Source organism: Raphanus sativus, unplaced genomic scaffold (genome assembly GCF_000801105.2).
Source record: "Raphanus sativus cultivar WK10039 unplaced genomic scaffold, ASM80110v3 Scaffold0414, whole genome shotgun sequence".
Lineage (NCBI taxonomy): Eukaryota > Viridiplantae > Streptophyta > Magnoliopsida > Brassicales > Brassicaceae > Raphanus > Raphanus sativus.
The window spans coordinates 13934-41227 of record NW_026615733.1 but is presented as its reverse complement, the minus strand read 5'-3'; the positions used below and the strand labels follow the sequence as shown (position 1 = coordinate 41227).

Genomic DNA, 27294 nt, shown 5'->3' with positions numbered 1-27294 from the left:
TTCTAAATTAAAATTATTATTTAATTGATGTTTATTTTATTAGTTTGTGTATTACATAATTATATATATGGTTGTTTTTACATTAAAAACTATTATATTATTCAACCTAGAAATAGTCTAAAAATACAGATCGAAATATAACAACCAACAAATATTAAATTTCTATATATGTTATATTTCATAAATATAATGCATATCACAATATAATTTATTATTATTCTGAAATTTTGTTGCCTTCTTAATCTCCAAATATTTATAATATTATTTCTAAAATTTCACATACATGTACCTTAAAGAGAAACTTTTGTTATTCAAAGAGTTGGTCACATATATATTCAATTTTTTCTTACAACATGGTTCATTAACGATCAAATAACTACAAACTTTCGGCTGTGTTTTATCCAAAAAAAAAAAAAAACTTTGGCTGTAAAGAAAATGCATCTGTGTTTGATTATCACTATTTACTCTATACACACTTATTGGGGTGTGGGCAAAAGCAAAACTTTGTGTTTGATACATGATTTTAGGAATTTCTATTTGGCTAAAGGGCTATGCTCATCAGGCTATAGCAGAGGCAACAACATAGCAAAGCCGGATACAGCCACAGGTTAAACTATCGAGCTTATGCACCATTGCAAAGAACGACATGCTGAGGCCTGCTGGGACCAGTTTTCGGGAAGATGCCAAGCGAAACCCTGCAAGAAAGTCGTAGAAAAAACAGCAAATTATGTCCGATGGAATTAGATTTTGACACACTTTTGAACATATACATGAAAGACAGCGTTATCTTCTTCCCAAGGGGAGCTTACCAAAGACCAAAGAGAAAAGAAAGGCAGAGCCAAGTCCTATGGTATCGCCAAGAACTCTCGTCTTTGGTGATTTAGTAAGGAAGTAGGCCAACATAGGTTTTCAGTTTAGAATCTTGTGTATCATGTGATCAATAACTTACAGGCGAAGAGGCAGCCTCCTAGAAGAAGAACAGCTGATGGGACCGTGATAGATGATTTTAAATAGCTTAAAGCCATTCACAGCGTTGCGATTTGGTAGTAGAATCAATTAGTTCGACTTAAAAATATTCCAGACTGTAATGTTGATACCATAACTTTTAATCAAATACTTTGACAAAACCCAGGAGATCTAGTAATAGAAATAAGATGGAACTCACGATATGAAATGAAGTATCAGAATGATGGCGACGGTGATGATGATGTTCATTTGAGTTTTTTTTCTCCTTACCTTTAGTTAGATCAAGCACTCGGCCTGTATTGTCCTTCTCTGGATCTCTTCCTTCATAGTTAGTCTTCTCTGTGCAAACTTTCCCTATAATGAATAAGCAGTCGATTTTATAAAAGCTTTAGTTTGATACCATGTGTGTTTCAGTTAAAGGTTCTTCAGGGATTACTTACTGCCCAACTCCGGAAAACTCAATTGCTTTCGCCGAATTAGGTTGAACTGAGGGCGAGATCGTCTGGACATGAAGACAGAATCGATCTAGTCTGTCTATTGTTCCCTGTGATCAACAAAATATCAGAGCAGCCTCATAACAGTAGAAATAAATGTTCTCCTCTAATGCCTACCACATAGAAATATATGTCAAATATCTCGTGAAGTAAACTATGGCAACCTAAGTTCAACATTAGCATACAACATTCACTTTGAGAAACTCTCTAAAATTGTTTGCCTTCTCAGAGAAAAAAACGGTTTATAGCATGTGAGAGCTCAGAAAACTCACAGAAAGCGGTTGAATATATCATGAAATTTGTTTAAGCTCTAATGCATCACCAGACTATCATTTATGCATCGCTTCAATCATTGGTGTCCATAGCCAAACTCATTAACAAAACAAAATCAAAACTTGAATTTTGTCAAGAACCAGAAAACCACTCAAATCAAAGCGACCCCAAAGAATGAGTCAACAACAAAAGTGTCATCTAGCCTTCTTGTGTTACCTTTTTTTGGTAGTCATGTCTGCTTCGCAAGCCTGATTTTGGCTGGTTCCTTTGGATATCTGGGAAAATATTGAGATGGTTATTAATTAAGCAAATAAAATCAAGAAGGATGTCTCTTGATCAACACTTACAGATGAAGTACATAATTAAAAGAAAAAGATTGTTATTTGTACCTTGGAACCTTCTAGACCCTGGAGAGATTTTACTTTAAGAACAATATATTAGACAATCAATATAACACAGCAAATTAATAGACATCGAAGGAGGAGCAATCCTGCCTTCATACTATGTTTTCCTTTCAGTCTCAATTCTTCCCAAAAGAGCTCTCCCTGAAACAATAACAACACAATGATACATGATATTTTTCTTCCATGTGCAAAAAGTAAAGCTCACGGGAGATGAAGAAAAACAAACCTCGTAGTGCAAGGAACTTGTCTCACACAGAGATAACTCTGCTTCTTCTAGCTCACTGCAATGGATAAATCTGAACTTACATTGTAGTCCCTGCATACACCAAGCTAGGATCGGTTGTCTTCTTCATCCTAAAGTATTATTTGTTCACTGGAACACAAACACTTCATCCTCATCTTACTTACTTTGTCTTTAGATCCGTCTTCCATAAATACCCTATCACATAAATAATTATTATGAAACATTTTAAATAAGATTTTGATGAAACACGTAATCCGTGAGCTATCACTTGGATAAAGGGTTGACTACAGAAATCTCAGAAAATCAATAAACAAAAGGATCATGCTACAAAAGAATCATGCTACAAAGAGCAGAGAATTAATGTAAGAAAGTAAATCAAGTGGTTCATGTATCTGAAAGAAAGCGTCACATGTGAGAAAGTAAATCAAGTGGTTCATTTTACATGTAAAAGTGTAATGATAAATAGTTATTGGAAGGTAAATATAAGAATTTGTTTAAGTGAGAAAAATGAAGAAATTAAGAAGGGGTTGTTCAATGACCAACAACGAACTATATGCATGTCACAAGTAAAGGAAATACATTTTGACAAAGCAAGAGGTGTTTATTTCTATCAAATCCAATATAACCCGATTGCATATGGTGCCTACAAATATGCAGGTCTGATCATGTACTAACCTGAGGATTCATGGCCGAGGGAAGCTAAGATTTTGCTCAGATCCAAATCAGAAGACCAAAAGGAAATAAAAACAGAGGAAAGAGGGTCTTACGGAGTGGGGAAGATGGGGGGAGACGTATACTCCGACGATTGGAGGACCACAGAATCCACCGCCACCATGACTTGACCTGTTGCACGGGATCAAAAGAATTTATACAATGAATTTCATATACTGATTTTACAGAACCCATACCTGCAACTTATAAGATAATAATCACATTATTAAGCTTTTACCTTATCAATTATAACAAAATAAGATAGGGAGAAGGGGAAGGGAAGATTACGTAGCTGTACTAAGCATCTGAGAGACTCAGAATAATCTTTATCCAGTTTTTGCAGCTCACATGTTTAGTACCAACCAGTTCCAACGAAAGCATGATTAAAAAAATTGGGTTCAGATTGAAAGGAAGTTCGTGAATGAGAAAGATATGGAACCTGGTGGTGAAAAGCTTGATGGATTGATTCCAATACTTGATTGATTTCAACTAATCTCACAGGATCCAGTTCGAGATCTCTTTGTTAGACACTGTAAGAAGACATGGATCAAATATAAGAGAGAGAGTCAGGTTCGAGAGAGTCAGGAATAATCTTACCATGTTTCTGCAACTCTGAACCTACTAAACAGCTCCAACGAATGCATCATAAATCTTCATGAGGGAAGATGCACGATATTGAGAGAGAGGAAACAAAAAGAGATGGAACCTGAATGATTAGGGGATGCGCATAGAAGCTTGCACACATGCTGATCCCAAATCCAGTGCTTTGTTTCTTCGCACTGATCGAATCCTTACGGATTAGCACGGAGCTGGAGGAAGAGAAAGGAAGCTGCTTGGCACGTTGGCTTGGTGATTAAATCTCAAACTTTTTCAAATCACTGGATCTATGTTGAATCGAAAAGAAGAAGAAAATTGCATGGCAGGAAATGAAGAGATCAGTTAAAAATTGTTTATAGGGTAGGAAGAAGAAGAAGATTGACGGTGCAAATAAAAATTGATGGTTGGGTTTCTGTAACACTTTTTTCTTAGAGAAGCGATGGAAGTTGAGACCTTGATGTTTTTCATTTTGATCAATATTTAACAAAAATGACATGGCAGATTGAAGCTCCCTAATTGCATGATTTAATTTGCTGAGTTGGACACTCTCTCCTTTGAGAATATTTGCTTTTTAGTAGGCCTGGGCATAATATCCGGAACCCGAAATTCGAACCGAACCCGAACCGAAAAACCCGACCCGTTATCCGACCCGAAATGTAAAAATATCCGAACGGGTTTTGTAGGGTGGTATAAAAAATATCCGAACCCGAAGTGTTATTAACCGAACCCGAACGGGTAACCCGAAAAATCCGAAACTAATAGTTAATATAAATATTTTGAAATATATATATAAGTATTTTAGTTATTAAATTTAATATTCGTGGTAATATGATATATAATAATAAATATTAACAATGTTAACAATATTAAAAATATTTTAAGTACACAATTAGTTATAAATAAGTAATTTATAATTTGTTCATTGGAATAACAAGTATACTCTCTATAATATAATGTATATTGTTTACAAATAATGTTTGTTTTCATGTTTGATTTAACATTTTATTGTTATTTTAGCAATTTTATGTATGATAGATTAATTTTTATTAATTTAGTTGTTTTTCTTTATGTTTTTCTTTAAGTTTTTGTTTTTTTACTTTGGTTATATCCGAACCGAACCGATATAACCCGAACCCGAAAGATATATGGTTACTTTATGGGTTTTAGGATGCAATATAATTTTTAACCGAACCCGAAGTGTTATTATCCGAACCCGACCCGTACTAATGAAATTTTACTATGGGACCTAGGAGCGTAAACCCGAAAACCCGAAAATCCGAAAAACCCGATCCGAACGCCAACGGGTACCCGAACGCCCAGGCCTACTTTTTAGTATAGTATAGATGTCAACGTGTTGTTTTTATTACATCCCACATTCACATCTCTTTACATAAAAATAAAATAATTAAAATGAAGAGTGCTTATGAGCATAATAATTGTAGTCCTTTAAGAATAAATTTTTTATTTTATGTTAAAACATCAAAATGTACTATTAATCATCAATTGTTTAATAAAACATCAAATGTTGTTTTTAGCACAAAAAAAACATCAATTGTTTACTAGTTCTAAATTTCTAATATACACAGCATAAAATTACATATAGATTGTAAATGGATTTACTGCCATTCAATTAAGCAAAAAAAAGAAGGAGTATCACATATATTGCCAAATGGTCATTTTCATGAAGTTTTTCATCATAAGACCATGATATAATCATCATCATATATAAATAAAGTAAAGAAAGTAGAAACAGTTTTGGAAGCTATCAACATAACAACAATATGAGAATTTTTAAAAAATTTGGCGGAATTACTGGTGGGGAGCCTTAGATCAGAACATCGTCGGACGGTGAGGAATCCACCAAGTTGAGAATGGTATTCCAGTAGTTCTTGTTATCCTCATAGTAGCTATATTCACTCTCATTGACCTCGACCGCGTTTTTACCGGCGGAGAGACTCCGATCAACTGAATCACTGAGTAAGAGGCTCGTGAATCCCTCTTCGATTCCTTCTTCTGGACAGTTGATTTGTCTCATCCAGTCGTCGTGTTCGGAAGAGACGGCGACTCTGCTGTTTCTATTTCCCGTAGGGATACCTAAATGCATGATCATGGGAGGGAGATTCTCGGAGAATGTCACCGTCGATGTCGGAGACTCAAGCAGTTGATGATCTCCCATTCCTGTCAATATTTCCATTGTATCTATGTTATAAAAGAAGTCTTTAGTTTTTTGAGATCACAATATCTACTGCTTATTACCTTCGTTTGGTTTTGTCCAATTTGTTGATGCCTTGTGAGTCAAGCAAAGACTAGGAGCTGCTGCTTTCTTGTTTTGGTAATGCTGTAAATGGAGAAGCTTTGATTCTCTAGCTAGCCTTGCTTCAGCTTCGAGCCGAGCACTCTCCCATTGTGCCATGTGGCTAAGCGTGGCTAAGTTCTTATTAGATTGACCTGTGGAAGACAAGAGAGTCTCGTTTTTGTGCTTGTGTGTCACTGGATCTATCCCCATTTTGACCAGACGTTTCTTCAAGTGTGTGTTCCAGTAGTTCTTGATCTCGTTGTCTGTCCTTTTCGGTAAGTGAGTTGCAATCGCTGACCATCTGTGAGAAAATCAAGAGGATAGATCAAGAAATGACAAAAAAGATCAACGTACCTACTCTCTGGTGATTTGAGAGTCTTCTCACCTGTTTCCGAGGAGAGCGTGGAGTTGAATGATGGTTTGTTCTTCTTGTACACTGAACTTGCCTCTCTTGATGTCAGGTCTTAGGTAATTAGTCCATCTGAGTCTGCAACTCTTTCCACATCTTTGGAGACCTATATGGAACCCAAAGAAGGTTTCAATAGATGAATATTTGGTTTGTTGGAAGAGGAAATAAAAGATAATTTGGAAGTTACCGGCTTTCTCAGGCAAAGAGCGCCAGCTTCCATGGCCATGTTCTTCAATGTAAGCCAAGAGTTTCTGATCCTCTTCTGGTGTCCAGGGACCTTTCTTTAAACCATCCTTATCACAGCATGGCGATCTTCCCATTATTTGACACAAACTAAGGCTGCGAACCTACTAAATTTAAAAATATCTTCAATATGATCCACTCTCTGTAATGAGGAGATAGTACTAGTCACTACATGAACATGATGATCCACAAAATCTGCTCTCTTGGCTTGGGGTCTGATTTATAAGAGGGAGAGACGCAACAGAAGATGTCTCTGTTTAGGTTCTGTAAGCTCCCCTTTTCTCGGTCTTTGACATGGATTGGCATTCAATTAGATGGGACCTAGTTGAATTATTACCTTTGTGGCTCAAACACCTTGATTTCCTTTTAAACACCCAACAGAGTACCCACATCAAGGTAAAAAACGGTTAATTTCAGAACCAGGAGTAAGTTTTCAGGTCAACATCTTGAAAAGCTTTGACATCTAAGTAAACCATCCTTGTTAGTTTCGCCAGCTTTCTCTCGTGTCAAGGTTTACTCTGATCCCTACATGTTTACATCCGCTATTATTACTTCTCGAAACTTTTGTTTTACACTAGATAGGGTATGCTCTAGGTTTCTTATTACAGGTATGCTAATGAGCTATGGTTTCTTGACATCTACAAAGATACTATCGTGTTCTCTCTCTTAGCTAGCTATTACTAGTTACCTAGTTATATTTCTTTATATATAAAAAAACGTTTTTTGTTCCTTTCACATTTTAGTTAGCTTTTACTAGAAACTGCACAGTAGTAAATGCTGTTAAATGGCGGTGAAGAAGAGGAAGCTGGCACTATAATGGGAAAAGCAAATTAGACAGAGATGATTGATGATGGTAGTAAATGTATTTTGAAACTTTTACAGTGTCGTATGTATACAGGCCACTTTAACTATTCAAGAGATTGCTAACCTTATAAATGAACAGAGGAAGCACTTTAGTGGAGGGGAGCAAGAAGAAAGGAGATGAAAAACCTTTCCTTGTGTGATTCCTTCACCATTTAATGAAAGTCCCACTAGCTGATACACTGTTCTTGGTGTCAAGTCACCAGAAGATCTTTTCTTTTCACAAAGATAAACATAAATAGACACTGAATGATCAAAAGCATCCAGAAACATAACCACCAAAAATAGTTACTGGTGATGTAAAAACCAGTATTTACTATGCAATTTACCATACGTTGATCATGTATGATTTCTGCAGCTACATTTCTCATCAATCTAGCAGGAAACTGACTAACTTATCTCATAATCTAGCTGGCAACTGACTATCTTAGATTTAACTAAGAATTGATATCTTATTTCTCAACTTTTTATCAGTTTACTTTAATGTTTTGGTTTTAGCATACATGGTTTGAATAGTTTACAGGTGATCAACCTTTGTTGACAGAGATAAACTTTTTGCTGCCAAGAAAGGTAGACGATTAATGGCAGTGACGGTGACATTAAAGAGATTTTACTAGACCAAACAAAGAAAGTGTGTATCATAGTGTGCTCCATGGCATCAAAGAAAGGATTTATTGAGGTGGGCAGAGAAACCTTAAGACAAAACTCATAGGCCCAAGAATTCTACCAATAAAGACAAAAAGAAAAGCAACAGTGTTTTTTTCTTAGTACGAAAAATTTCACATTGGATGTAAAGGACAATGGGGACAACTCTTTTAAATGTCTTTGCTGATTCATATTGACAGCTTCTACTCATTATGGTCCAAACAGTTCAAACTAAGCTCCGTAGATGCCACCTGCCAAAATCACATCTATCCACGTAGCTCAACCTCCCATGCAAAAATTGAGAGAAGTAAAAGCACTATTATCGGTGCATCTTAGGTTTGTCCTAAGCCATTATTTGACAAAAAATAAATCAAAAATGTGCAATTAACCTAAGGACGTCCTTAGCTTAGATACAAGTTTACGCGTCCTTAGCTGTAACGTGTCGTCGTTGGAGTGGCCGATGGAAAAAAAAAAAGCGATGTCTGTTTTTCTTCTCTTCCTCTCTCCGTCTCTGTTTCTTCATCATCTTTACCTCTGCTGCATCTGTGAAACTTACTCTACTGTAATTCCAACCATGTCGACTATTATGCAGAAGATCAAAGAAATCGAAGATGAGGTAATTTTGGATGCATAGAGATGTATATTCGAAACATTTGATCTTTTCAATTAAGAAAATTGACTGATTTTTCTGTGTTAATCTGGGTGGTTTGTTCCATTTTATGTATGTCCTCGATGGCTAGGACTCAGAAGAACAAGGCCACCTCGCATCATTTTGGTTTGTTAAAGGTATTTCATTTTAGCTTAGATTGAGCTTTGAATGGTCAGATTGATTTATAGCTGATCTTGATACGACTGTGTATATGGACTTTAGCATAAGGATTAATTTTGATATATGGCGTTTTCTCTTGCAAAGTTCCTTGGAAACTGATATTTTTGCATAAGAAGTTGTCGTGGGCTCAGAAAGGAGAAGTGTTTCAGACTCCCAAATCCAAAAGCTTCGAAATTCAGGTTAGGTTTTTCTAAAACTATGTTCGTCTCTACCAACTCTGTTCTTATATTCCATTCACCATTTCATAACTTTTTTAAAAAACTCATCTTCTGGAATCAACAACAGGTCACATGCGGTACTCAGACCACTAAAAGCTTCAATGAAGACAACAAGGTGTGTTCTTTTTCCTTTATCCTAGTTTCACTGTTGCAATCGATCTTAGATCTCTCATTATTCTTCTTGTTTCATTTTGTTGTGCAGCTTACACATTGGATGAAGTGAATGAAAAGACTAAGGCCTTCCGTGAATCTGCTATGAAGCCACCACCACCTGCTCCTCTTGATTCTTCCTCAGCCATTGATGTGAGTTGTTACAACTCTCTCTCTCTCTCTTTCTATTCTGACTTAATCTTTGTTTCTGTATTAGCTTCCTGACAATATCTCAACTACTACTTGTATGTTTCTATTAAGCTTCTCTGAATTATTTACTCGTCCCTTTGCAGAAATATCAGGCAATGTTGTACTCTGCTGCCATCAAAGGTATGCTTTTGCCTTCTATGACACTTAATTGCTCCAGTCTCCAATCGATCTCTTCTTTTCAAATTCTGGTTGTTTGTTATAGTGATGGCTACTGTGGAGAAGCCTATTGATTCAAGCCATGGTGATTCTGCCACGTCTTCAAATCAGGTACATATAAACACATACAAACATATGTATGCAAAGTACGAATCTTTGAATGAATTAGACATGTCTATAAACATACAAACATATGTTGGTTTAGGTCACACTGGAATCGATAGAGAGATCTTGGAATCCTTTCATGGTTATACTTCCTCTGTTGGTGTTGTGAACATATGTAAATATCACAGAGGATGAAACATTTGTTATAAAGTCCCACCAATAATCTGTATTTTTGTTAATGTCTCTTAACATTGTCCTTACCTTAAAAATAATAATAAAATAATTTAAGGACTCTAACATTTGTCCTACCAATAATGTTGCTGAACTACCAATGAGTTATCAAAAAAAGAACTACCAATGAGCCAAGAAGAGGGGCCAAAGATTTTTTTTTTTTTTTTTTGGGGGGGGGGGGGGCAAAGATTTTGTAACCATCATCAGATTTTTAAGGTCGTTACTCAAATGCACAAACAGAGCAATTACCTTCCTCTGCTTGTAGGTTGAAATATAGCAAGTATCGAGTAGTCTATTTATATTTTAAAAGTGCGCCAATAAAAGTGCAGCAAACAGAGCAATTACCTTTGCGTGCGTTCTTGCCATCAGTCCAACTTATTTAAAATCTCATCAGGTCGTGTATTGTTTATGGGATGACCAAGCAGAAATTTAAGACAATTGCAAAGCATCAAAGGTAGAAAAAAAAAACAAATTCATATTGATGACAAGTATCAACCCAAACATATATAAAGGTGAAGGAAAAAAATGCATTACCATTTATGATTCTTACTTATTAATTTTATAAACAATGCATGAAATTTATTACTCAGCCTAACATCGAATGTTGAAACCTTCTTCATACTCCATATGTTATTAGTCAAGTTAAGTCTGAAGCAGTACAAAAAGACCAAGATTAAATTCAATACGATAACAATACTTTAAATTCAATACGATAACTATTTTCTACAATAGTAAAACACGTGAAGATATTTTTTTTTCTTTTTTTGCTAAATAAAACAATAAAAAGTATATGTTTACGCTAAAAGTATATTATAATATTTTTTTTAGCAATAATCATCATCAATACGTGAAGATATTTTTGATTTTCTTAAAGTATTGTTTTTTTTTTTCTTTTCGTCAAAAAAAACAATACTTTAAGAAAATCAAAAATATCTTCACGTGTTTTACTATTGTAGAAAATTTTCAATTAATTAGTTTCAAATTATATAGAACTATTTAAAATAAACAAAAACAAAATTAAAATAAGAAAATTTAGTATGTAAAAGATCTAGTTATTAATGTAAGGAAATATATAAATAACACAAATTCATTCTCTATAGTCTAATTAATGAAAGGACAAAAATAAATAAAACAAACTTAATGTTAAACTGAAAAAGCGATGCTGCAGAAATTGAGTCGTCGTCTATTGGTATGTCTTGTGTAACTCCACAATCGGTGGGTTTAAAAGAAACCAGTCGTGAAAAAAGATCATAACCAACCAAGAAGTTGTTCTGTGCTTTGTTACCAAAAATAGCTTCTTCTTCAGTACTACCACATATAACAATGAGACAAATGGCTTCTCCATTAATATCCATATACGTATTGTTTTTACCCAAAACAAGATCCGCACCTCCACTGAAATGCATTGTGATCACTGGAAAGATATCCATTGTGTCCGTTTTGTAGCAAAGCATATCGTGCTGGGATGGTACTCGTTCCGCTGTAACAACCCTTTCCACTGCCTCCCTCACTAGGCTGCAGTAGCTCGCGGGCAAGGTGGTGAAAGTGCTACCAGAGTCTATGATTATGTTCCCGTCTACGGCGTGGAACGGTGTCCCCAATGTTTCAATGCGAGTCTCCTCAATGCTGACCGCGTCTAGGTTTAGGTAATAGAAAGCAGGTTTCTCCTTGTGAATAAACATAGTGGTCGATACAGTCCCTTCTCCTGACACAATAGCATTACTTCCAAAGTTGATCTTACTAGTTCTTCCCTCAGGGGAGAAGCAGTAAGAAATTGCACCTTGCATGTGTTTGCCCATCTGAGAGACGAGTGATAACGGCCCCAAATTTAGACCAACAATGCCCGAATAGGATCTTCTATGCACAGAGCTGTTGTGCGAACATCCAATAATGGTTTTAGGCATTACATAGGAGTGGCCAGAAGTGGATTTCATCGTGACAGTCTCGGTAGCAAAGCTTCCTAGGGAATAGCTTTGGTCTGCGTAGACAATATCATAAACACAAGAATGGTCAGGTGTGTTGTTGCATCTTAGATCTTTGTAGGTGGAGGATTTCGAAGGGTCGAATATTGGATTGCGTTGGTGGTAGCAGTTAAGACAAGGCAAACATTGTGTCCATATGACTTCGCTTCCCGTGTCTATGACTGCTTCGATCTCGACAGGAGGTGTACCGATTTGGAGTTTCATAAGATACCCTCCTCTGGAGGCAGTATCAAAGATGACGTCGGCGTAAGGAGATGATCGGAGTTGATCGTAAGTGTTAGAGCGACCAGTAGAAGATGAATTAGAACGACGGTGGATTAGGTCCATGGTGAATCCGTCGGGAGGTGATGAGGAGACAGTGACGACGGTAATAAAGAGAAGAGCTGTAATGATTTGAAGAGAGAGTGCCATGCTCATCATTCTGGTTTCAGAAGACACTGTGATCGAATAATGGGACAATATGCAACTTCATGCACATATTTTTATAGTATATGGACTTTTAGTCTTAATTGTTAACTAGATTTTGACCCGCGCTTTTGAAGCGCGGAATATTTTACGATGAAAAATTTCACTAATAATTTAACAAATATTTTGGTAAATTTTAAAGAGTGTGTATTTAAAATATTTTTGCATTTAAATCAGTATTTTTAAATTCAACCCGATTGTGATTATACCGGTTAATCCAGAGATCTGACAATTCAATTTATGTTTTTAAAATATTCATATTAAAAAATTACTAAAATCCGAGACTAACCGATTGAACTGATGGATGACCGATATGTAATCTAATTGGATTTAAATTGTAATAGCTTCATAATTTGTAATCTTATAATCGAATTTTAAAGTTTACTATTTTGCAATTTATGATAGTGAACTTTAAAATTATGACGTTTCTACAAAATTTTAAAGAGAAAATGATAGATATAAAATAACTAAGATTAATTATTGTATTATTTGGAAACATTGATAGTAGTATAAAATATATTGTTTGGAAACATTGATAGTAGTATAAAAAAATAAATATATTGTTTGGAAACATTGATAGTAGTATAAAGAAATAAGTATATTGTTTGGAAACATGGATAGTAGTATAAAGAAAGGAACATAAAGTGATTTAATGTATGTTTAACTATAAAATATAAAAGTGTATTTAATTTAAAAACTTACAAAATAAATGTTAGGTCCAACAAAATGTTTCTGTTTTAATAAGATAGATTCCCTTGAATTGTCATTTTTCCCGAATTTCTTATTTCCAGTTTTTGAATATTTTACTTTTCATGGACCAACGCGGGGAGACTTACGTGAAAAATTATCAGGCCCTTAATAGGCTTTATCAACAGTGTCGACTCAACTACAAGCTAAACAGGCTTATGGATGTAGAGAAGAAAATTGTAGGATGATTCGTAAATTAACGAAGTTTTGGAGGACCGATTTGAAAAAATAGCCTGAGATTTGAGCTTCCGTATAGATTCCATTCCGATCACAAGTAAAGGAAAGCTGAGAGAAGAGGCGAGGGCTGTGTGTGATCGTTGGAGTTAGAGATGTCGAGCTCACAGTTCCGGTACACGCAGACGCCGTCGAAGGTGGTGCACCTGCGGAATCTACCGTGGGAATGCGTGGAAGAAGAGCTCATCGACCTGTGCAAACGATTCGGAAAGATCGTCAATACGAAGACCAATGTCGGCGCCAATCGCAACCAAGCCTTCGTTGAATTCGTAAACATCTTCTTCTTCTTCTTCTCTTCAATCAATCAGATTGTTTAAGTTTTGTGAATTGTGAAATCGATGGTTGAGCTGTTCCTTTTAACAGGCTGAGTTGAATCAGGCGATATCAATGGTTTCGTATTATGCTTCATCTTCGGAGCCGGCACAGATTCGTGGGAAAACTATTTATATACAGTACTCTAATCGGCATGAGATTGTGAACAATCAGAGTCCTGGTGAAGTCCCTGGAAACGTCCTCTTGGTTACCTTTGAAGGAGTCGAATCTCACCATGTCAGCATCGATGTCATCCATCTGGTAACTAACTGCCTCCTTTTGACCTTCACTGATTTTTTGTGGCTACTTCTCTGTAGGACTTGTTGGTTTATATTTGATACCAATTTTAGATTGAGGCTTATACATGGTTGAGGCATTGTGTTGTGCTTAGTAGATTTCAACTTTTGGTATTAAGCAAAACTTGTTTTAGTAATTTCTCACTTGGAACATATTATTCCAGTTAATGTATGTATCAACCATTAATGAAAAAAATGCTTCAATCACAGATGTTGATGCCTCTTTATTAAAATCTTTCTGGAGAGACTTTGGAAAATTACTAGTATCGTGTTCGTCATTCTCATGGACAGGTGTCTCTCTGTACTTACCTGGCCTTACTCTTTCTCTTTTTTTCAGTCTCCCAGTCCGGGAATATCTGAGTTTCTTTGGTTTCCTTTTTTTTATTCCCCATTCGCTCCACTGTCTTATGGTCATCACTCATATCCAAACTTTTTGTTTCAGGTGTTTTCTGCTTTTGGATTCGTGCACAAAATTGCCACTTTTGAGAAAGCTGCTGGTTTCCAGGTTAGATATCGAGTTTTGTTTCCAAGGTATTGCCTTATTGGAAAAAATGAAATAATGTCCAACTTATTATCTGCCGTCGTAACCTGCCAGGCACTAGTTCAGTTTACTGATGTGGAGACTGCTTCAGCTGCAAGGAGTGCGCTAGATGGTAGAAGTATACCCAAGTATATGCTCTTATTCTTTATGCATGCTTTCCACCCTCCGCCATACGATATAAGCTCTGCTGATAATTTCTTCATTTTTTTGGCAAAATTCAGATATCTGCTTCCAGAACATGTTGCCTCTTGCAATTTGCGAATGTCTTATTCAGCTCATACTGATCTAAACATCAAGTTTCAGTCCCACCGTAGCAGGTAGGAGTTTTGAGCCCTTACAAACGTGCCTCTGAATTATACTGCCAGTGATGTTGGAAACGTTATGTTAAAATAGTTGATTCACGTGTTTGAATCTTTTACGTACTACTCAGGGATTACACTAATCCATACCTTCCAGTGAATCATACCGCAATGGACGGGTCTATGCAGGTAAAATATTACTTCCAAGGCCCTTGCCACCTTTTTATCTAATATTTCTCCACCACCTTTGACCTTTCTTACATTGACTGTGTTATGTTATATTACTGATCATCTTCGACATCATTGCATTCAGCCTGCTTTGGGTGCTGATGGAAAGAAGGTAGAAACTCAGAGCAATGTCCTGCTTGCTTTAATTGAGAACATGCAGTATGCTGTCACTGTGGATGTTCTTCACACGGTGAGGAATAAAAATAGTATGCACCTATCTGCTTCTCCGCATTCTTAAATCTGTCAAAGTTAATAATGTAATTTGCTTTCATAGGTCTTTTCCGCGTATGGAACTGTCCAGAAGATTGCTATATTTGAGAAGAATGGTTCAACACAAGCCTTAATTCAATACTCTGGTACACGACCTTGATGATCTGCTTTGATATTTGATTGTGATCTGATCCAAACCCCTTTATGAACGTTTCCGGTATTTTATAAATTAGCTTATGGGTATGCTAAGTAATTGAATACAGACAGTCATGGTTTGCTTCATGACACTCTGTAGATATAGCAACGGCGGCAATAGCGAAAGAAGCACTGGAAGGACACTGTATATATGACGGTGGCTACTGTAAGCTTCGACTATCATACTCTCGTCATACTGATCTCAATGTAAAGGTACATAAGATTGGTTGCTTTCTTGAGTTGTGGGAAAGAGATTAATAACTGATGCCTTCAAGAACCGTATGCCTTTTTTACTCTTCAACAATTCAGTGAAATCTGTAAATCAACTCCTTTTATTTTGTTTTGGGTAGTAATAATTCCCTTCTTGTATTTTCTTGGTGCTTGAATGAAGGCATTTAGCGACAAAAGCAGAGACTACACACTACCTGATCTGAGCCTACTCGTGGGCCAAAAAGTTCCCGGAGTGGCTGAAGCTTCTGCGCCAACAACAGGGGGTTGGCAGAATGGGCAGGTGCAAACACAATACGCAGGTTATGGTGGAAGTTCATATATGTACCCATCAGCTGATCCCACAGGGGCTTCACCTTCTTCTGGTCATCCTCCTTACTATGGTTGATTGATTTATTGTTTTCTACATAAATTACGGATTTACTCTCTCAGTCCAAAGACCGAACTGGGAGTTTCTATGTCTTAGGTTGCACCAGTTTGTTATGTTTCATTTAAAAAAGTGTGTGTGATTGTTCTTGTTTTTTCTCTGTTTTAATAGACAGACGTTTAAGTGTGGGAAAACAGTAATAAAATCAAAACGTGCTTCAGGCGCCAGTATTGCGTGTGCTATTTGCAGATGTTATGCAAGAATTGGAACTTCGTTGAATAGAAAATTTGAGTATTTACAACCAGCTGTTACTAATGATTTAAGCTCACTTGTAGAAACACTCAACATTTTTGATAAACAATAAACCGATTTGATCATCGACAGAGGAAAATGAAAAATTATCCAATTTGAATGTCGAATCAAAACTGAAACTGTTAACATTTCAAAACATCAGTGCAATGAATTCTGAATAAAAAGATAAACAAAATTGATGTGAATGAAGGAAACAAAAGACATTTTTATTTTTTTGATAAAGCTTTGGCTTTGTTCTTCACTCGCTGAGCCAACTCGGCAGTCCCTTCTTTCTTCTTCTCCGAACCCTTCTGCTGCATCTTGAGCTTCATCGACTTGACAGTAGCAGACTCTGCAAAACTCCTTTTCTTAGAAGGTCCCACCGTGCCATCATCTGTAGTCTTTGTCTCCACATCTTTCACTTGCTCTTCTTGGCTTCTTGGATCTTGCTTTTGCTTTTGAGTTAATTGCTTAACATACGTCGCACTCCTGCCAAGAAGCAAACAAACCAACATATATTCATATGATAAAAACAACTTCACAATTCTCAAATACAAAAAAATCTCAAACTATGGATCAACGTACCTTTTAAACTGTGGATTCGTAGGGTCTAGAGCATAGTTAGGATCCGTGAATGCAACCGAGAATCTCTGATCGTCAGGATCAGCTGAAGGTATCTTATCTTCTGCCATCTCTTTACTTCTCTTTTTACCTTTTCCTTTAATGTTATACCCTTTTAGACCTTTACCATTCTCATCAGCTACTATCAACTCAAGCTCCGCCAAGCTTTTCTCGTCTGCTGCTAATTTCTCCTCTAAACCCTTCTTCTTATTCATCATCTTCTTCTTCTTCTTATGATCAACGTTATAGTCGTCGTCATCCTCAGAATCATCATCTGAAGAACCATCATCCTTCTTTTGCATCCTCCTAGCTTTCTTCTTCTCCCGCATCTTCCTCAGTTGTGCCTCCCAGACCGTTTCTGGCTTCTCTTCTTTCTTTTCACGAAATTTGTTACTCAGATCTTCTAACCCGGTATTGAATTCTACTACCATATCCTGGTCATTCTCCTCATCCTCGTCTTTATCAGAATCAACATCTCCGGATTCCATTAAAGTTAGGTACTTTTCTTTCCTTTTTTCCTCATCATCATCACCACTATCATCAGATTCACTCTCATCAGAAGCTAAAAACTCCTTCAGCTCAAGGTCTGCCAACTATGATTTGTGAAAATATATCAGAACACAAACGACTGCAGCTATATATATATATATATAGCTGCCTGATTTTGAAGAAGGTTAAAAGAAATAAGCATACAGACCTGATCAGGGTTAAATCCCTGTTTTAAGGTCCTCACACGGTGTGGCTCATCTTCATCCCAGGAAACATCAACCCTACTCATCTGCAGTGCTTGGCTATGAAAATCTACACCTTGATAAGTAGCAGGAGCCTGTAATTTTTTTTTTATAGAAAAAACTTTCAGATCACCATGAAACTGATATGGAACAAGGCTTGGAGATAAGAAGCATAACAGAAACCAAAAAGAATAGAAAGTAGAGCAGGAATGCACCTCGGTGGCAGTATCACGAGGTGGATGTTTGAATTGCATGGAGTCAGGAATAAATCTCAAGTCGAGCTTGTTAGAGGATCTCTCAAACTCGATACCATCACATTGTTTGTACAAGTGATCAGCAGTAGCACTGGAATCACATTCCGCAACAGCAAAATAGTACCTGAAACAGAACAATAAGTGTGAGTTTTAGTAATAGTCTCCATTCAAGCAACATATAGCCTTGAGTAAATGACTGATAACTTACCTCAGTCTACTTTTTTCGTAATCACGTAGTCTCTCATTGATGACGTCTTCATCTTCATCTTCATCTTCATCCTCGTCATCACTGTTATCTTCATTCTTCTTGTCTCCACCGATTGCCGGGCCATGGATTTCCTCTTGTTTCATTCGCTCAAGTCCAAACTCTGATGGATAGACCGCAACAGACAAAAGGCGCCCATCTTTGGGAAGAAACGAATTTAAAACAACATACAAGTCTTTGGCCTAAGTAACAAATAAAGAAGATAGCAGCCATAAGAACAAATACTGCTAGACTCATACAACAAGCTTTGCCTAGTGAGCAAAAAGCTAAAACCTTTGAGTAAAAAGAGAGAGCAAACTAGTATTGAAACAAAAAAGATAGAGAAGAAAGCAATTACAGAGACATATCTCCAGTCCATGTTGACAATAGCGAGTCTGTGAGTTTCTTTCTCGATACTCGCTACCTCCTCTTCCTACAAACCGTAAAAACCAAAACTTGAGTGATAGTTCCTATAGTCAAAATGCATATATATATAAGGAATCAAAAGACGGAAAGCTGTATACTTACAGCAACTTCGGGTCCATCGTCATCATACATAGCATCATCGTCCTCGTCAGTATCCTCCTCTGCTTCTTCAGATACATCCTCATTGTCTTCAGAGTCTGCGTTCTCATCAGATTCTTCATCCGAGGAAGCCGCCAGTTTCAAAGGAATCTTACTCTCTTCTTCTTCTTCTTCATCTTCAGATACTTGCTCCGATTTCCTCCGCCTGGCCTCAGCTTCCAGAGCCATCAATGCTTCTTCACCCTCGCTCTCATCATCCCCACCAGATTCATCTTCTTCCTTCCTCTTTTGCTTCTTCTTCTTATTCTTCTCCTCATCTTCTTCATCGATACGATAATACTCTTTGAGAGAATCTTTGGCACTTCCTCGTCTTCTACGCTTGCCACGCTTATCGACCGGAGCAGAAGCCTTGTCGGTGAGGACGCCTTTGAAACGAGAGTCAATTGTGACTTTGGATTCACGCCTCGGAAGACTACGGAATCTGGGGTCAGTGTGAGCCTTGGAAAACCTCGAATCCGTAATCATCTGTTTACCTTCCTCTCCGCCGTTGTCTCCCTTCTTTCGCTTCGAACCACCCATTTGTTGGATTGGAGAATTGAATCAAAAAGACTTCTTCTTTTGTAGGGTTTTAGAGGCTGCGCACTGCTCTTTTTAGGGTTTTTATACAACTCTCGAACTTCTCTCTGTCTCTATATATATAGAGTCTAAAGGGAATTGGAGTAATGACGACATAAAAGACAATACGACGTCATTTTAATAATAAAAAAAAAGAGTTATCTAAACAAACGCGTGTCACTTGCTCTCTCTCTCTCTCACATACGATTCCATTTCATTCCATTCAGAAGAAGAAGAAGTTGAAATCATGACGACGACGACGACGACGACGATTGAGATTCCCGCTTGAGGACACACCAACCTTCCGTCTCTTCTCTGGTGACACGCTTTCGATTCGATACAGCTTCTCTCTTTTTTTGATCGGTTTCTGTGGTTTACCATATCCAGTTTAATCAGGTATATAAATCCATTTTCTCGATCAGATTCAAACAGAGCTCTCTCTCTCTCTCTCTCTCTCTATTTCCATTCAATCTGCTGAAAATTCGTTTCAGGACTTTGATCGGGCGATCGAATCTGATTTTAAACTCCTTGATCCAATCCATTCCTCCTCGTTCGATTGGATCTTCTTTTTGTTTGTTTCTAGTGAGACGAAAGATCAAAAGCTTTTTAGATTCGGCTCTGTTCTGTGTTTCCTTCGATGGTATATTTGCATAGCTCAATCTCGGTCTGCAATCCCGTCGACCAAGCTATGCCCACCCGCAAACCTCACCCAGCATCCCCCAGCTTCCCCGTCTGCCAAGGCTCTCACTCCGCTGCCATCGACGTCTTCATCCTAATCGCCGTCATCACATCCTGCGCCTTCCTCTTCTTCCCTTACCTCAAGCTCATCACCCTCGCATCCATCCACCTCTTCTCGGACATCTCCCTTTTGGTCAAAGCAGAGATCCTTCAGAACCCTATAGTGTACGGATCCTTAGCTCTGAGCGTCTTCTGCGCCGCCATCTCCGCTTGGCTCGTCATACTCCTGTGCACTATGCACCGATGCGGGAAGCCCAATTGCAAAGGGCTTAGGAAAGCCGTTGAGTTTGATATTCAGATTGAGACTGAGGATTGCATCAAGACCAGCTCCGGCTATGGCAAAAAGGGCGGGAGGCTTGAGTTGCCTCGTGTCCATCACCGCGAGCTGGAGGCTGAGCTTAAGAAGATGGCGCCTCCTAATGGCCGCGCCGTCCTGGTTTTCAGAGCCAGGTGTGGTTGTTCTGTTAGGAGATTAGTGGTTTCCGGCCCAAAGAAACAGCAGCGTAAGATCAAGAAGTGATATGAGATCCTTGTTATACTTTTCTTCTGTTTCTCACAAAACACACTCTCTTTTTTTTTCTTACAAAGAACTTATATAAATGTGTTAATCTATATATGTTATAAAAATAAGTTACAGTGAGAGGATAAAGCATTGTAAGGATAATGTGGGAAACTGGTTATAGTGAAAGATCATTTTGCTTTTAATCTCTGCTCTGCGCTAAATTTCTCGTTGCCCTATATGTTAACTTTTAGTCAGTCATTGATGTTGTTTTATTGCAATTGTAAACTATTGTTCTACTTTGCCAAGTCTTATCACTTTAGAATCACCTTAGAGAGAGCGTAAGAGACTCCAATAGCTGGAGCTTTTATCACAAGGCTTGAGCTTACAAAGCATGATCATTTGCAAAGTTCCAATGTATTTTTTTCACTAAATCTACAAAACTATGCTTCTTAACAATTCCAAAAGACAGACAGATTCCTTTACAAACAGTCAAAGTAAAAGCAACTTTTTATTAACCTCACCACTGATACTTAGCAGCGACAAGAACTTCTTCATACTTTTCTGCAGCATTATCCCAACTCAAATCTTGTGTCATTCCTCTTCTCTGGAGCCCTTCCCAACTCTCCTTATACTCTCTATACGTCAACAAACAGTTTCCTAAAGCATGAATCAGCTTACCTGCTTCCGCGCTATCAAACGTCCATCCAAGACCCGTTTCACTGTACGGGTCAAACTGTTGAACCGTATCCCTCAACCCTCCCACTGCATGGACCACCGGAATGGTTCCATAATTCATTGCATAAAGCTGGTTTAGACCGCAGGGTTCGAATCTCGAAGGCATCAGCAGAATGTCTGCACCAGCTGTTATCCTGTGAGCTGTTTTAACCGAGAAACCAACCCATCCCCTTGCTTTATCCCTGTATTGGTGCTCCATTTGTCTGAGGACTTCTTCAAGATCGGGTCTCCCTGTGCCTAACATAACCAGCTGAACATCCTGGCCCATCATCCATGGAACCGCCTCAGCTATCAAATCAACACCTTTCTGGTGATCCAATCTTCCAATAAAACCGATCAGCGGAACGTCAGGTCTAACAGGTAAACCGAGCTCTTTCTGCAATGCAGCTTTGCATTGGGGTTTACCAACGTTAAGAGTCTCCAAGGAATAGTTTGTATAGTCATCAGAGTGCAAGTGAATATCAAACTTCGGGTTCCATTCTTTTGTGTCGATACCGTTCACAATCCCTCTAAATTTCCAGTCGTTTTCATTTATGATGTTATGGAGACCCCAACCTCCTTCTAAGGTCTTAACCTCCCAGGAATATCCATGGCTAACAGTGAGAACTCTATCCGCAGCTTTAAGACCAGCAGCAAAAATGTTGAAGTGCTCACCTCCCACAGGGTCGTACAGTTTGAAGCTATCCAAGTAATGGCCCGGTAAATCCACGTGTGAGAAATCATCTACCGGTCCTCGACCCTAAAATTTACAACCAGAGTAGGTTTATGCATAGATCTCTGGATACAAGAATGAATCAAATAAATTTTAGTTTGAGACATACTAACCTGGTGAGCAATGTTATGGATTACAAGAACAGAGCGTGTGTATTTCATTAGACCGTGATCTCGGTAATAGGCTTTCAGGTAGACAGGTAGCAAAGCAGTGTGCCAATCATTTGCTATAAAAGCCAAATTTCCATCTCCATAACAAACACCTCCACAAGGAACATACCAAGGAACCTGCAAACATTCCCAAGAATCCGAACTTGGTTGGTCCAAGAAGGAAACAAACTATCCATTTACGCTCATGGTACTGGAGTAAAGGTTTACCTCAACAGCGGCCTTGCAAAACAAAACCATCCGCTTTAAGATATCCTGGATTCACAAAAAAACAAACTTAGTTCATGTACATGTAGGCTGATTATTGATTTTCTTCAGTAAAGAACAGGGAGAATAATATAATCTTACGAGTCGATTTCCACCGTAAATGTTACTACTCAGATGCCGAAACACAGGGCTATCAATGAAAACGAAATCCACACCATCAATATATGCATGGAAGTACATTACTTCCATATCCTGCAGTTAAGTGCACACCATGTGAAATTTTCTCTACCTCAATAGGAAAGAAAATTATAATGTTGATACCATTAACCAGCTGGTATACCTGCCCGGCCACCTTATATCTCTTCCGTACCCCTACATCCTTGGCTTCCTCATACTCTGCATACCTAGGAACCACAACCTAACCAAAAAGAACAACGAAAACGTCCATAACCAACCAGAGAGCTTATACGACAAGAGAAAGGCACACTCCGTGATAAATATTACCATAACCCTATGTCCACGTCGAGCCAAAGCCTTTGGCAAAGCGCCTGCCACATCTCCAAGGCCACCTATATAATTTCACATAGTCTTCAGGTTGTGTACTCCGAGAGAAGCCTACTTATGGACAAGCAACAATTGATCAAAGACAGCAGTAATTACCTGTTTTGGAAAATGGAGCACACTCTGCTGCCACCAATATCACATTCATGACATTTGCTCCAGCAAGTGGAGGCGGCTGCTCTTCGTCCTTGGAAGGTTCATTAATACCACTAAAGGCTTCTTCATGTATTTTTTCCTCTTTTGTTTCCATGTACTCTTGTGTCTTTATACTTGATGTTTCAGGTGTTTTAGTCAGGTAAGAGGGTAGTGGGTCTGACCAAAATGCACCAGCAGGAGATTTGCTCGGATTTCCAGAGGAAGTTTCAGGATCAGTAGTTTTCTTCGAAGAGGTTACAGTAGAAGATGGTTTATAAGGAGGATCTACACTAGAAGCTACTACGCTAGACCAAGGTTTCCCAGTATTGGGTACACCGGATGGTTTCTCTTTCTCAGGAGAGGTTACCGGGGAAGAGTATTTTGCAGAGGCTGAGTTTTGTTTGCTGCTCGGCTTAGCTTCTGGTTCTTTCTTCAGGGATGACTTGCCACAGCTGCTTGAGCTAACACTACCATTGCCGTCTCCATCCATCTTATCTTTCTTAGTTGCATCAGTAGTAGTATTTCCATCTTCTTTAGCAGAAGGCGTTCCATCGTCCAAGTTAGGAGTGCTTTCTTTTATAGATGAGACCAGCTTCCTCCTCTCAGCAATCTGCAGAGGAACAAGATAGATCTAAGAGCAGCCTCCAAAGCAGAATTAAGAATCATGTTCACAATCAGCATATTTTCATAACATTCTCACAAACTGCTCATAAAAGATGGAATTTTTCTATCTTTACAGAGCAATTTCATTGGCATAATTCTCACAATGAATACGAGAAAAAGGACTAAAATTTCAGAACGAAACTCCAGATCAAAGTCAGCGTTAATCTCAGGGATGGATGGATCTACTACGAACCTGGTGAAGAAGGTTTCTTTGCATATCAAGAACCTTCTTGCTCTTCTCGATGGTAGCTTGAAGCGCATCCTCCTGCTCATCTCCTCCGCTCGCAGCTCCAGAAGAATCTGAGCCCGTAGCTTCCACGCACTTCCATCGGCGTCCCAAGACGAAGCTCCGGCGAGGAAATGTCAGCGACCCAGAAGCGAAATCAGGAGAAGAAACTCGGACAAGACTCGAAGTCCTAAGCGTAGACGAAGTGACGCGACGCTGGCTCTTGATTTGACACAGCAGAGGGAAAGAGCTCTCAGCAACTGATGCCATTCACTCGTTCGACTAATTGCGTCACTGAAAAAGGTTATTTTTGAACAGATCACAGAGAAGTTCCGACAGAGAGCAGCGACAAAGACGAGAGCGCTTTGTGAGTGAAATGACTAGAGAATCAAACAAAAGAAAACAGAGTCGTGTAATGGAAAATCTTTGCCCAAATGGGGGCCACGAAGAGATAACCATAAACTCTCAAATAATACCGTCGCGTGATTCACGAGCCCAAATTTGTATTTTATTTATATTTTTTTATTACATAAAGCATTGGATTAGGCAACTGATCTACGCCACATACTTTTTATTCCTCGAGATTTCTCTGTACCCGTAGCAATCTGAGCCATCCAAATTTACTGATACCACAGATTCGAGCGATTTTCATTTTCATTTTCATTTTATTTTTCAAATAAATAAAATACCACCATTTAGAAAATAACATTCGTCTGCTTGGCAGATGTGGACGAATGCGAATATGCATGGGAGGAACGATGACGTCATATCTGAGATATATGAATTCATTTTTCTGTTCACAACAATCAATTATTATTAATCCATTTCTTAGACTTTGAAGGAAAATACATGGCTTATCTTATCCCCAAGAAACACAAATCGCAATTAAGCAAAGAAGCAAACCATATGAATTAAACCAAAAAAAGACTCTTAGTTACGAACACGACACATGCTACGAATCTCCCCGGCACGACCCGTAAGAACTCCGTTCCGACCCATTTTCACCATAGAGACACCAAAGTCATGGAAGAAGGTTGACCCACGTGCCTGCTGCAAGACATAACCCCTAGTCTTTGAATTGTCCAATAGAGCAGCATCCGACTGGAATAGCCCCCTTCTCTTTGCCACTAGCTTGAAGTAGCTCACGTCGAATGTCTTGAAACTTCCTGGATCCATCTCTAGAGCCGTCGTGGTGTCTGCCGGCTTGCATTTCTTCCTGAGGTTACTGGCGTACTCCGAGTCCAAACTTGGGTCGCTGTCTCCTCTTCCGGTGAAGTTGTAAAGACGGTTTGACATCAGAGGACAATGTCCCATTCCAATAGTGTGTCCACCTTTATAGAAAAAAAGACAAATCATATTATATGTATTCAGTATTCACTAGTACAATTCACTCGTGATCAATCTGAGCCAGACTATATATATATTATCATGCACTTGTCCGGCCGTACCTGAAAGAACGACTAGATCTTTCTCGTTGAGTCCCTTTGTGCTAAATTCGGTGATAAGCTTGGTGATGTTATCAAAAGGCGATGGCAAGTTGACCTCATTGATATTAGAAACCCTACCATCTCTTCTTCCCGTTTCAACTTCCCACGTTGGTCCTTCAAGCTATAAAGTCAACGTAGATATTTATATACAGTGAATTCAAATAACTTTTTGTGTAATATTTTAGGTTAATGCGAAGATTATACTCACTGCAACCACTGCGTCCCTGGCAATAAGGGCTAAGATATCAGAGCAAGAAACTATGCCAGGGCACACTTTTTCTAGAGCCGCCTTGGAATCGTCTATGATGCCAAACCCTCTAAGGCTTAGGTTAGGAACCGCATTCTTCTCGGCTTGATTGTTCGATGAGTCTAACAAAATTGATCCGTCACATCCCTATTGATAATTATGATTCACTCATTAGATGATCGATCACTCTACCCGATATCTCACATTGTTAATTAAGAAAGTGAGAGACTAGAAAATTCATGAGCCATTTAGAAACATACCCGCACGAAGCAGTCGTGGAAGAACATTCTAAGCAAAGGAGCACCGAGGGTAGGCGCTTTCTTCATGGCAGCAAACACGACCTTTTTAACAATACCCTCGACCTGTGGGCAAGTTTTGCTGTAGAAGCCTACTTTCAAGCCTTGTGCATTTGCTTCTGCTAGCAACAACACTAAGAAAAAGCAAGAGACAACTGATCGCTTAGATGCAGCCATTTTTTAGATTGACTCTTAGCTTTTGCTTTTTGCTCGATTGATGATGGATTATTGATGAAGATTGAAGTTATTTATACTCGATTATGTAAGCAGTCTTAACTGAAACTTGAATACTATAAGAGTTTGTGGTTAGAACATTGATATTAATTAACATCAAAATGTAGTTGACTATCACCGGTCTGCGGTGGAATGCTTGTTGTATATTTGTTGTTCTATGATCAATCATTGTTTGTAGAAATAAAAGGCAAATTGACAACTTAGTTGTGTGTAATACTAGTATTTGTTATGCATGCTTGCATATATATATTGCTTATGTTTCTGTTACGTATGCTTGATGTATACTGCGCCACCAGAAACAAATGGCTGCCTAATTTTTTTTCAAAAAATCCCAATAAACACAAATTGGGTTCTATATTTTAAATTTCGTGTGTAAGCCATTGTTCGAATGTAGTTAAAATAATGTCTAATATACAGAATGAAAATATATAGTGATCAATAATAATTTGCTGATACCTAACTGAAAACTTCCAACTTACAAGAGAAAATATGAAAGTATATCTGTAAACATAAATAGACATAGCCTAGGGCTGGGCGTTCGGGTACCCATTCGGATTTCGGTTCAGTTCATTCGGGTTTCGGGTTTTCGGAGTCAAAAATTTCAGCCCCATTCGGATATTTCTAAATTTCGGTTCGGGTTCGGTTCGGATCTTTGCGGATTCGGTTCGGGTTCGGATAACCCATTTAAAATGTTTTTAAATTTTCAAAATTCATTATATACTTTAAATTTTCAAAATCTATAAGAAATATAATATATTACATATAAATTTTCCTAACATATATGTCAAAATACCTTAATTTAACATATAAATTGGTTTTCTTTGAATATTTGGATAAAAAATCAATAGATATTTAACTATTTTGGGGTTTTCAGTATACTTTAGCTATTTTAAACATTTACTTTTGACTATTTGCATATATTTTCCGAGTATTTTGGAAAACTTAAAGGTATCTTGT

General features: G+C 38.0%; 9 protein-coding genes across 23 annotated transcripts; 3 read left to right on the top strand and 6 right to left on the bottom strand.

Annotated features, from left to right (window-relative positions):
- Nucleotides 1-922: 922 nt before the first annotated feature.
- LOC130502076 (uncharacterized) lies at nt 923-4151 on the bottom strand. Of its 12 annotated transcripts, none has more exons than XR_008940028.1 (11): nt 3799-4147; nt 3331-3622; nt 3149-3224; nt 2546-2576; nt 2364-2453; nt 2123-2278; nt 1950-2008; nt 1733-1830; nt 1407-1510; nt 1166-1320; nt 923-1082 (listed from the first exon to the last, which is right to left on the bottom strand). XR_008940028.1 is itself a non-coding variant. In XM_056996894.1 (11 exons), the coding sequence occupies exons 3-9, from the start codon at nt 3214-3216 to the stop codon at nt 1501-1503; spliced, it is 327 nt and encodes a 108-aa protein (XP_056852874.1). In that variant the 5' UTR covers nt 3217-3224; nt 3331-3622; nt 3799-4151; the 3' UTR covers nt 923-1082; nt 1166-1320; nt 1407-1500. The 12 variants fall into 12 exon arrangements, 1 of the variants encoding a protein (XP_056852874.1); XR_008940025.1 differs by lacking the exon at nt 1733-1830 and adding an exon at nt 3690-3713 and having other exon boundaries at nt 3799-4146; XR_008940026.1 differs by lacking the exon at nt 1733-1830 and adding an exon at nt 3690-3710 and having other exon boundaries at nt 3799-4146.
- Nucleotides 4152-5341: 1190 nt separating this feature from the next.
- LOC108859434 (transcription factor MYB106) lies at nt 5342-7167 on the bottom strand. Of its 2 annotated transcripts, XM_056996891.1 has the most exons (5): nt 6810-7167; nt 6582-6706; nt 6371-6500; nt 5946-6286; nt 5342-5867 (listed from the first exon to the last, which is right to left on the bottom strand). In XM_056996891.1, the coding sequence occupies exons 1-5, from the start codon at nt 6941-6943 to the stop codon at nt 5515-5517; spliced, it is 1083 nt and encodes a 360-aa protein (XP_056852871.1). In that variant the 5' UTR covers nt 6944-7167; the 3' UTR covers nt 5342-5514. The 2 variants fall into 2 exon arrangements, with proteins under 2 accessions (XP_056852871.1, XP_018488840.1); XM_018633338.2 differs by lacking the exon at nt 6810-7167 and having other exon boundaries at nt 6582-6750.
- Nucleotides 7168-8599: 1432 nt separating this feature from the next.
- LOC130502075 (uncharacterized) lies at nt 8600-10127 on the top strand. 2 transcript variants are annotated; one of them, XR_008940024.1, is made up of 8 exons: nt 8600-8759; nt 8884-8929; nt 9057-9151; nt 9258-9305; nt 9393-9493; nt 9634-9670; nt 9753-9817; nt 9912-10127. XR_008940024.1 is itself a non-coding variant. In XM_056996893.1 (7 exons), exons 1-5 carry the CDS (start codon nt 8604-8606, stop codon nt 9411-9413), a joined length of 366 nt encoding a protein of 121 aa, XP_056852873.1. In that variant the 5' UTR covers nt 8600-8603; the 3' UTR covers nt 9414-9493; nt 9634-9817; nt 9912-10127. The 2 variants fall into 2 exon arrangements, 1 of the variants encoding a protein (XP_056852873.1); XM_056996893.1 differs by having other exon boundaries at nt 9634-9817.
- Nucleotides 10128-11136: 1009 nt separating this feature from the next.
- LOC130502077 (aspartic proteinase CDR1-like) lies at nt 11137-16587 on the bottom strand. The gene is made up of 2 exons (XM_056996896.1): nt 16493-16587; nt 11137-12490 (listed from the first exon to the last, which is right to left on the bottom strand). The coding sequence occupies exons 1-2, from the start codon at nt 16585-16587 to the stop codon at nt 11137-11139; spliced, it is 1449 nt and encodes a 482-aa protein (XP_056852876.1).
- LOC108859433 (polypyrimidine tract-binding protein homolog 1) lies at nt 13501-16388 on the top strand. Of its 2 annotated transcripts, none has more exons than XM_018633335.2 (10): nt 13501-13739; nt 13834-14043; nt 14521-14583; nt 14674-14747; nt 14841-14936; nt 15050-15107; nt 15232-15336; nt 15421-15502; nt 15652-15830; nt 15943-16083. In XM_018633335.2, exons 1-9 carry the CDS (start codon nt 13566-13568, stop codon nt 15807-15809), a joined length of 1020 nt encoding a protein of 339 aa, XP_018488837.1. In that variant the 5' UTR covers nt 13501-13565; the 3' UTR covers nt 15810-15830; nt 15943-16083. The 2 variants fall into 2 exon arrangements, with proteins under 2 accessions (XP_018488837.1, XP_018488836.1); XM_018633334.2 differs by having other exon boundaries at nt 13502-13739; nt 15652-15764; nt 15943-16388.
- Nucleotides 16530-19480, bottom strand: LOC108859427 (pre-rRNA-processing protein ESF1). Its single transcript, XM_018633325.2, has 7 exons — nt 18816-19480; nt 18646-18720; nt 18252-18490; nt 18005-18167; nt 17756-17884; nt 17023-17651; nt 16530-16926 (listed from the first exon to the last, which is right to left on the bottom strand). The coding sequence occupies exons 1-7, from the start codon at nt 19389-19391 to the stop codon at nt 16665-16667; spliced, it is 2073 nt and encodes a 690-aa protein (XP_018488827.1). The 5' UTR covers nt 19392-19480; the 3' UTR covers nt 16530-16664.
- A 133-nt stretch (nt 19481-19613) lies between these two features.
- LOC108862530 (uncharacterized protein At5g19025) lies at nt 19614-20870 on the top strand. The gene is made up of 2 exons (XM_018636688.2): nt 19614-19823; nt 19919-20870. The coding sequence occupies exon 2, from the start codon at nt 20065-20067 to the stop codon at nt 20683-20685; it is 621 nt and encodes a 206-aa protein (XP_018492190.1). The 5' UTR covers nt 19614-19823; nt 19919-20064; the 3' UTR covers nt 20686-20870.
- A 130-nt stretch (nt 20871-21000) lies between these two features.
- LOC108862529 (starch synthase 2, chloroplastic/amyloplastic) lies at nt 21001-24504 on the bottom strand. Its single transcript, XM_056996895.1, has 8 exons — nt 24041-24504; nt 23149-23794; nt 22993-23057; nt 22829-22906; nt 22630-22740; nt 22492-22536; nt 22228-22401; nt 21001-22141 (listed from the first exon to the last, which is right to left on the bottom strand). Exons 1-8 carry the CDS (start codon nt 24341-24343, stop codon nt 21185-21187), a joined length of 2379 nt encoding a protein of 792 aa, XP_056852875.1. The 5' UTR covers nt 24344-24504; the 3' UTR covers nt 21001-21184.
- Nucleotides 24505-24867: 363 nt separating this feature from the next.
- LOC108860016 (peroxidase 27) lies at nt 24868-26348 on the bottom strand. The gene is made up of 4 exons (XM_018633923.2): nt 26068-26348; nt 25769-25954; nt 25522-25681; nt 24868-25404 (listed from the first exon to the last, which is right to left on the bottom strand). Exons 1-4 carry the CDS (start codon nt 26278-26280, stop codon nt 25004-25006), a joined length of 960 nt encoding a protein of 319 aa, XP_018489425.1. The 5' UTR covers nt 26281-26348; the 3' UTR covers nt 24868-25003.
- Nucleotides 26349-27294: the final 946 nt, after the last annotated feature.

Bases quoted from the DNA above. Each gene is read 5' to 3' on its own strand.
- LOC130502076 (XM_056996894.1), bottom strand. From the start codon at position 3,216: ATGGTGGCGGTGGATTCTGTGGTCCTCCAATCGTCGGAGTATACGTCT. The intron at 2,454-2,545 runs GTAAGTAAGATG...TGGTGTATGCAG, and splicing joins AAGACGGATCTAAAGACAAA to GGACTACAATGTAAGTTCAG. The intron at 2,279-2,363 runs GTTTGTTTTTCT...TTATTGTTTCAG, and splicing joins CAAGTTCCTTGCACTACGAG to GGAGAGCTCTTTTGGGAAGA.
- LOC108859434 (XM_056996891.1), bottom strand. From the start codon at position 6,943: ATGCCAATCCATGTCAAAGACCGAGAAAAGGGGAGCTTACAGAACCTA. The intron at 6,707-6,809 runs GTAGTGACTAGT...AATAATGGGAAG, and splicing joins TTGTGGATCATCATGTTCAT to ATCGCCATGCTGTGATAAGG. The intron at 6,287-6,370 runs GTGAGAAGACTC...ATTTTCTCACAG, and splicing joins CACGCTCTCCTCGGAAACAG to ATGGTCAGCGATTGCAACTC.
- LOC130502075 (XM_056996893.1), top strand. From the start codon at position 8,604: ATGGAAAAAAAAAAAGCGATGTCTGTTTTTCTTCTCTTCCTCTCTCCG. The intron at 8,930-9,056 runs GTATTTCATTTT...TCTCTTGCAAAG, and splicing joins ATCATTTTGGTTTGTTAAAG to TTCCTTGGAAACTGATATTT. The intron at 9,306-9,392 runs GTGTGTTCTTTT...TTTGTTGTGCAG, and splicing joins GCTTCAATGAAGACAACAAG to CTTACACATTGGATGAAGTG.
- LOC108859433 (XM_018633334.2), top strand. From the start codon at position 13,566: ATGTCGAGCTCACAGTTCCGGTACACGCAGACGCCGTCGAAGGTGGTG. The intron at 13,740-13,833 runs GTAAACATCTTC...TCCTTTTAACAG, and splicing joins ACCAAGCCTTCGTTGAATTC to GCTGAGTTGAATCAGGCGAT. The intron at 15,765-15,942 runs GTACATAAGATT...GCTTGAATGAAG, and splicing joins ATACTGATCTCAATGTAAAG to GCATTTAGCGACAAAAGCAG.
- LOC130502077 (XM_056996896.1), bottom strand. From the start codon at position 16,587: ATGTTAACAGTTTCAGTTTTGATTCGACATTCAAATTGGATAATTTTT. The intron at 12,491-16,492 runs GTTGAGTGTTTC...ATGTGCATGAAG, and splicing joins GTTTATTGTTTATCAAAAAT to TTGCATATTGTCCCATTATT.
- LOC108859427 (XM_018633325.2), bottom strand. From the start codon at position 19,391: ATGGGTGGTTCGAAGCGAAAGAAGGGAGACAACGGCGGAGAGGAAGGT. The intron at 18,721-18,815 runs GTAAGTATACAG...TACGGTTTGTAG, and splicing joins ACGATGGACCCGAAGTTGCT to GAAGAGGAGGTAGCGAGTAT. The intron at 18,491-18,645 runs GTAATTGCTTTC...TTTGTTACTTAG, and splicing joins TGGACTGGAGATATGTCTCT to GCCAAAGACTTGTATGTTGT.
- LOC108862530 (XM_018636688.2), top strand. From the start codon at position 20,065: ATGGTATATTTGCATAGCTCAATCTCGGTCTGCAATCCCGTCGACCAA.
- LOC108862529 (XM_056996895.1), bottom strand. From the start codon at position 24,343: ATGGCATCAGTTGCTGAGAGCTCTTTCCCTCTGCTGTGTCAAATCAAG. The intron at 22,907-22,992 runs GTAATATTTATC...CTTTTTGGTTAG, and splicing joins GACGTGGACATAGGGTTATG to GTTGTGGTTCCTAGGTATGC. The intron at 22,537-22,629 runs GTAAGATTATAT...TTGTGAATCCAG, and splicing joins TTTACGGTGGAAATCGACTC to GATATCTTAAAGCGGATGGT.
- LOC108860016 (XM_018633923.2), bottom strand. From the start codon at position 26,280: ATGGCTGCATCTAAGCGATCAGTTGTCTCTTGCTTTTTCTTAGTGTTG. The intron at 25,955-26,067 runs GTATGTTTCTAA...AATTATCAATAG, and splicing joins TCCACGACTGCTTCGTGCGG to GGATGTGACGGATCAATTTT. The intron at 25,405-25,521 runs GTACGGCCGGAC...TTTTCTATAAAG, and splicing joins AGATCTAGTCGTTCTTTCAG to GTGGACACACTATTGGAATG.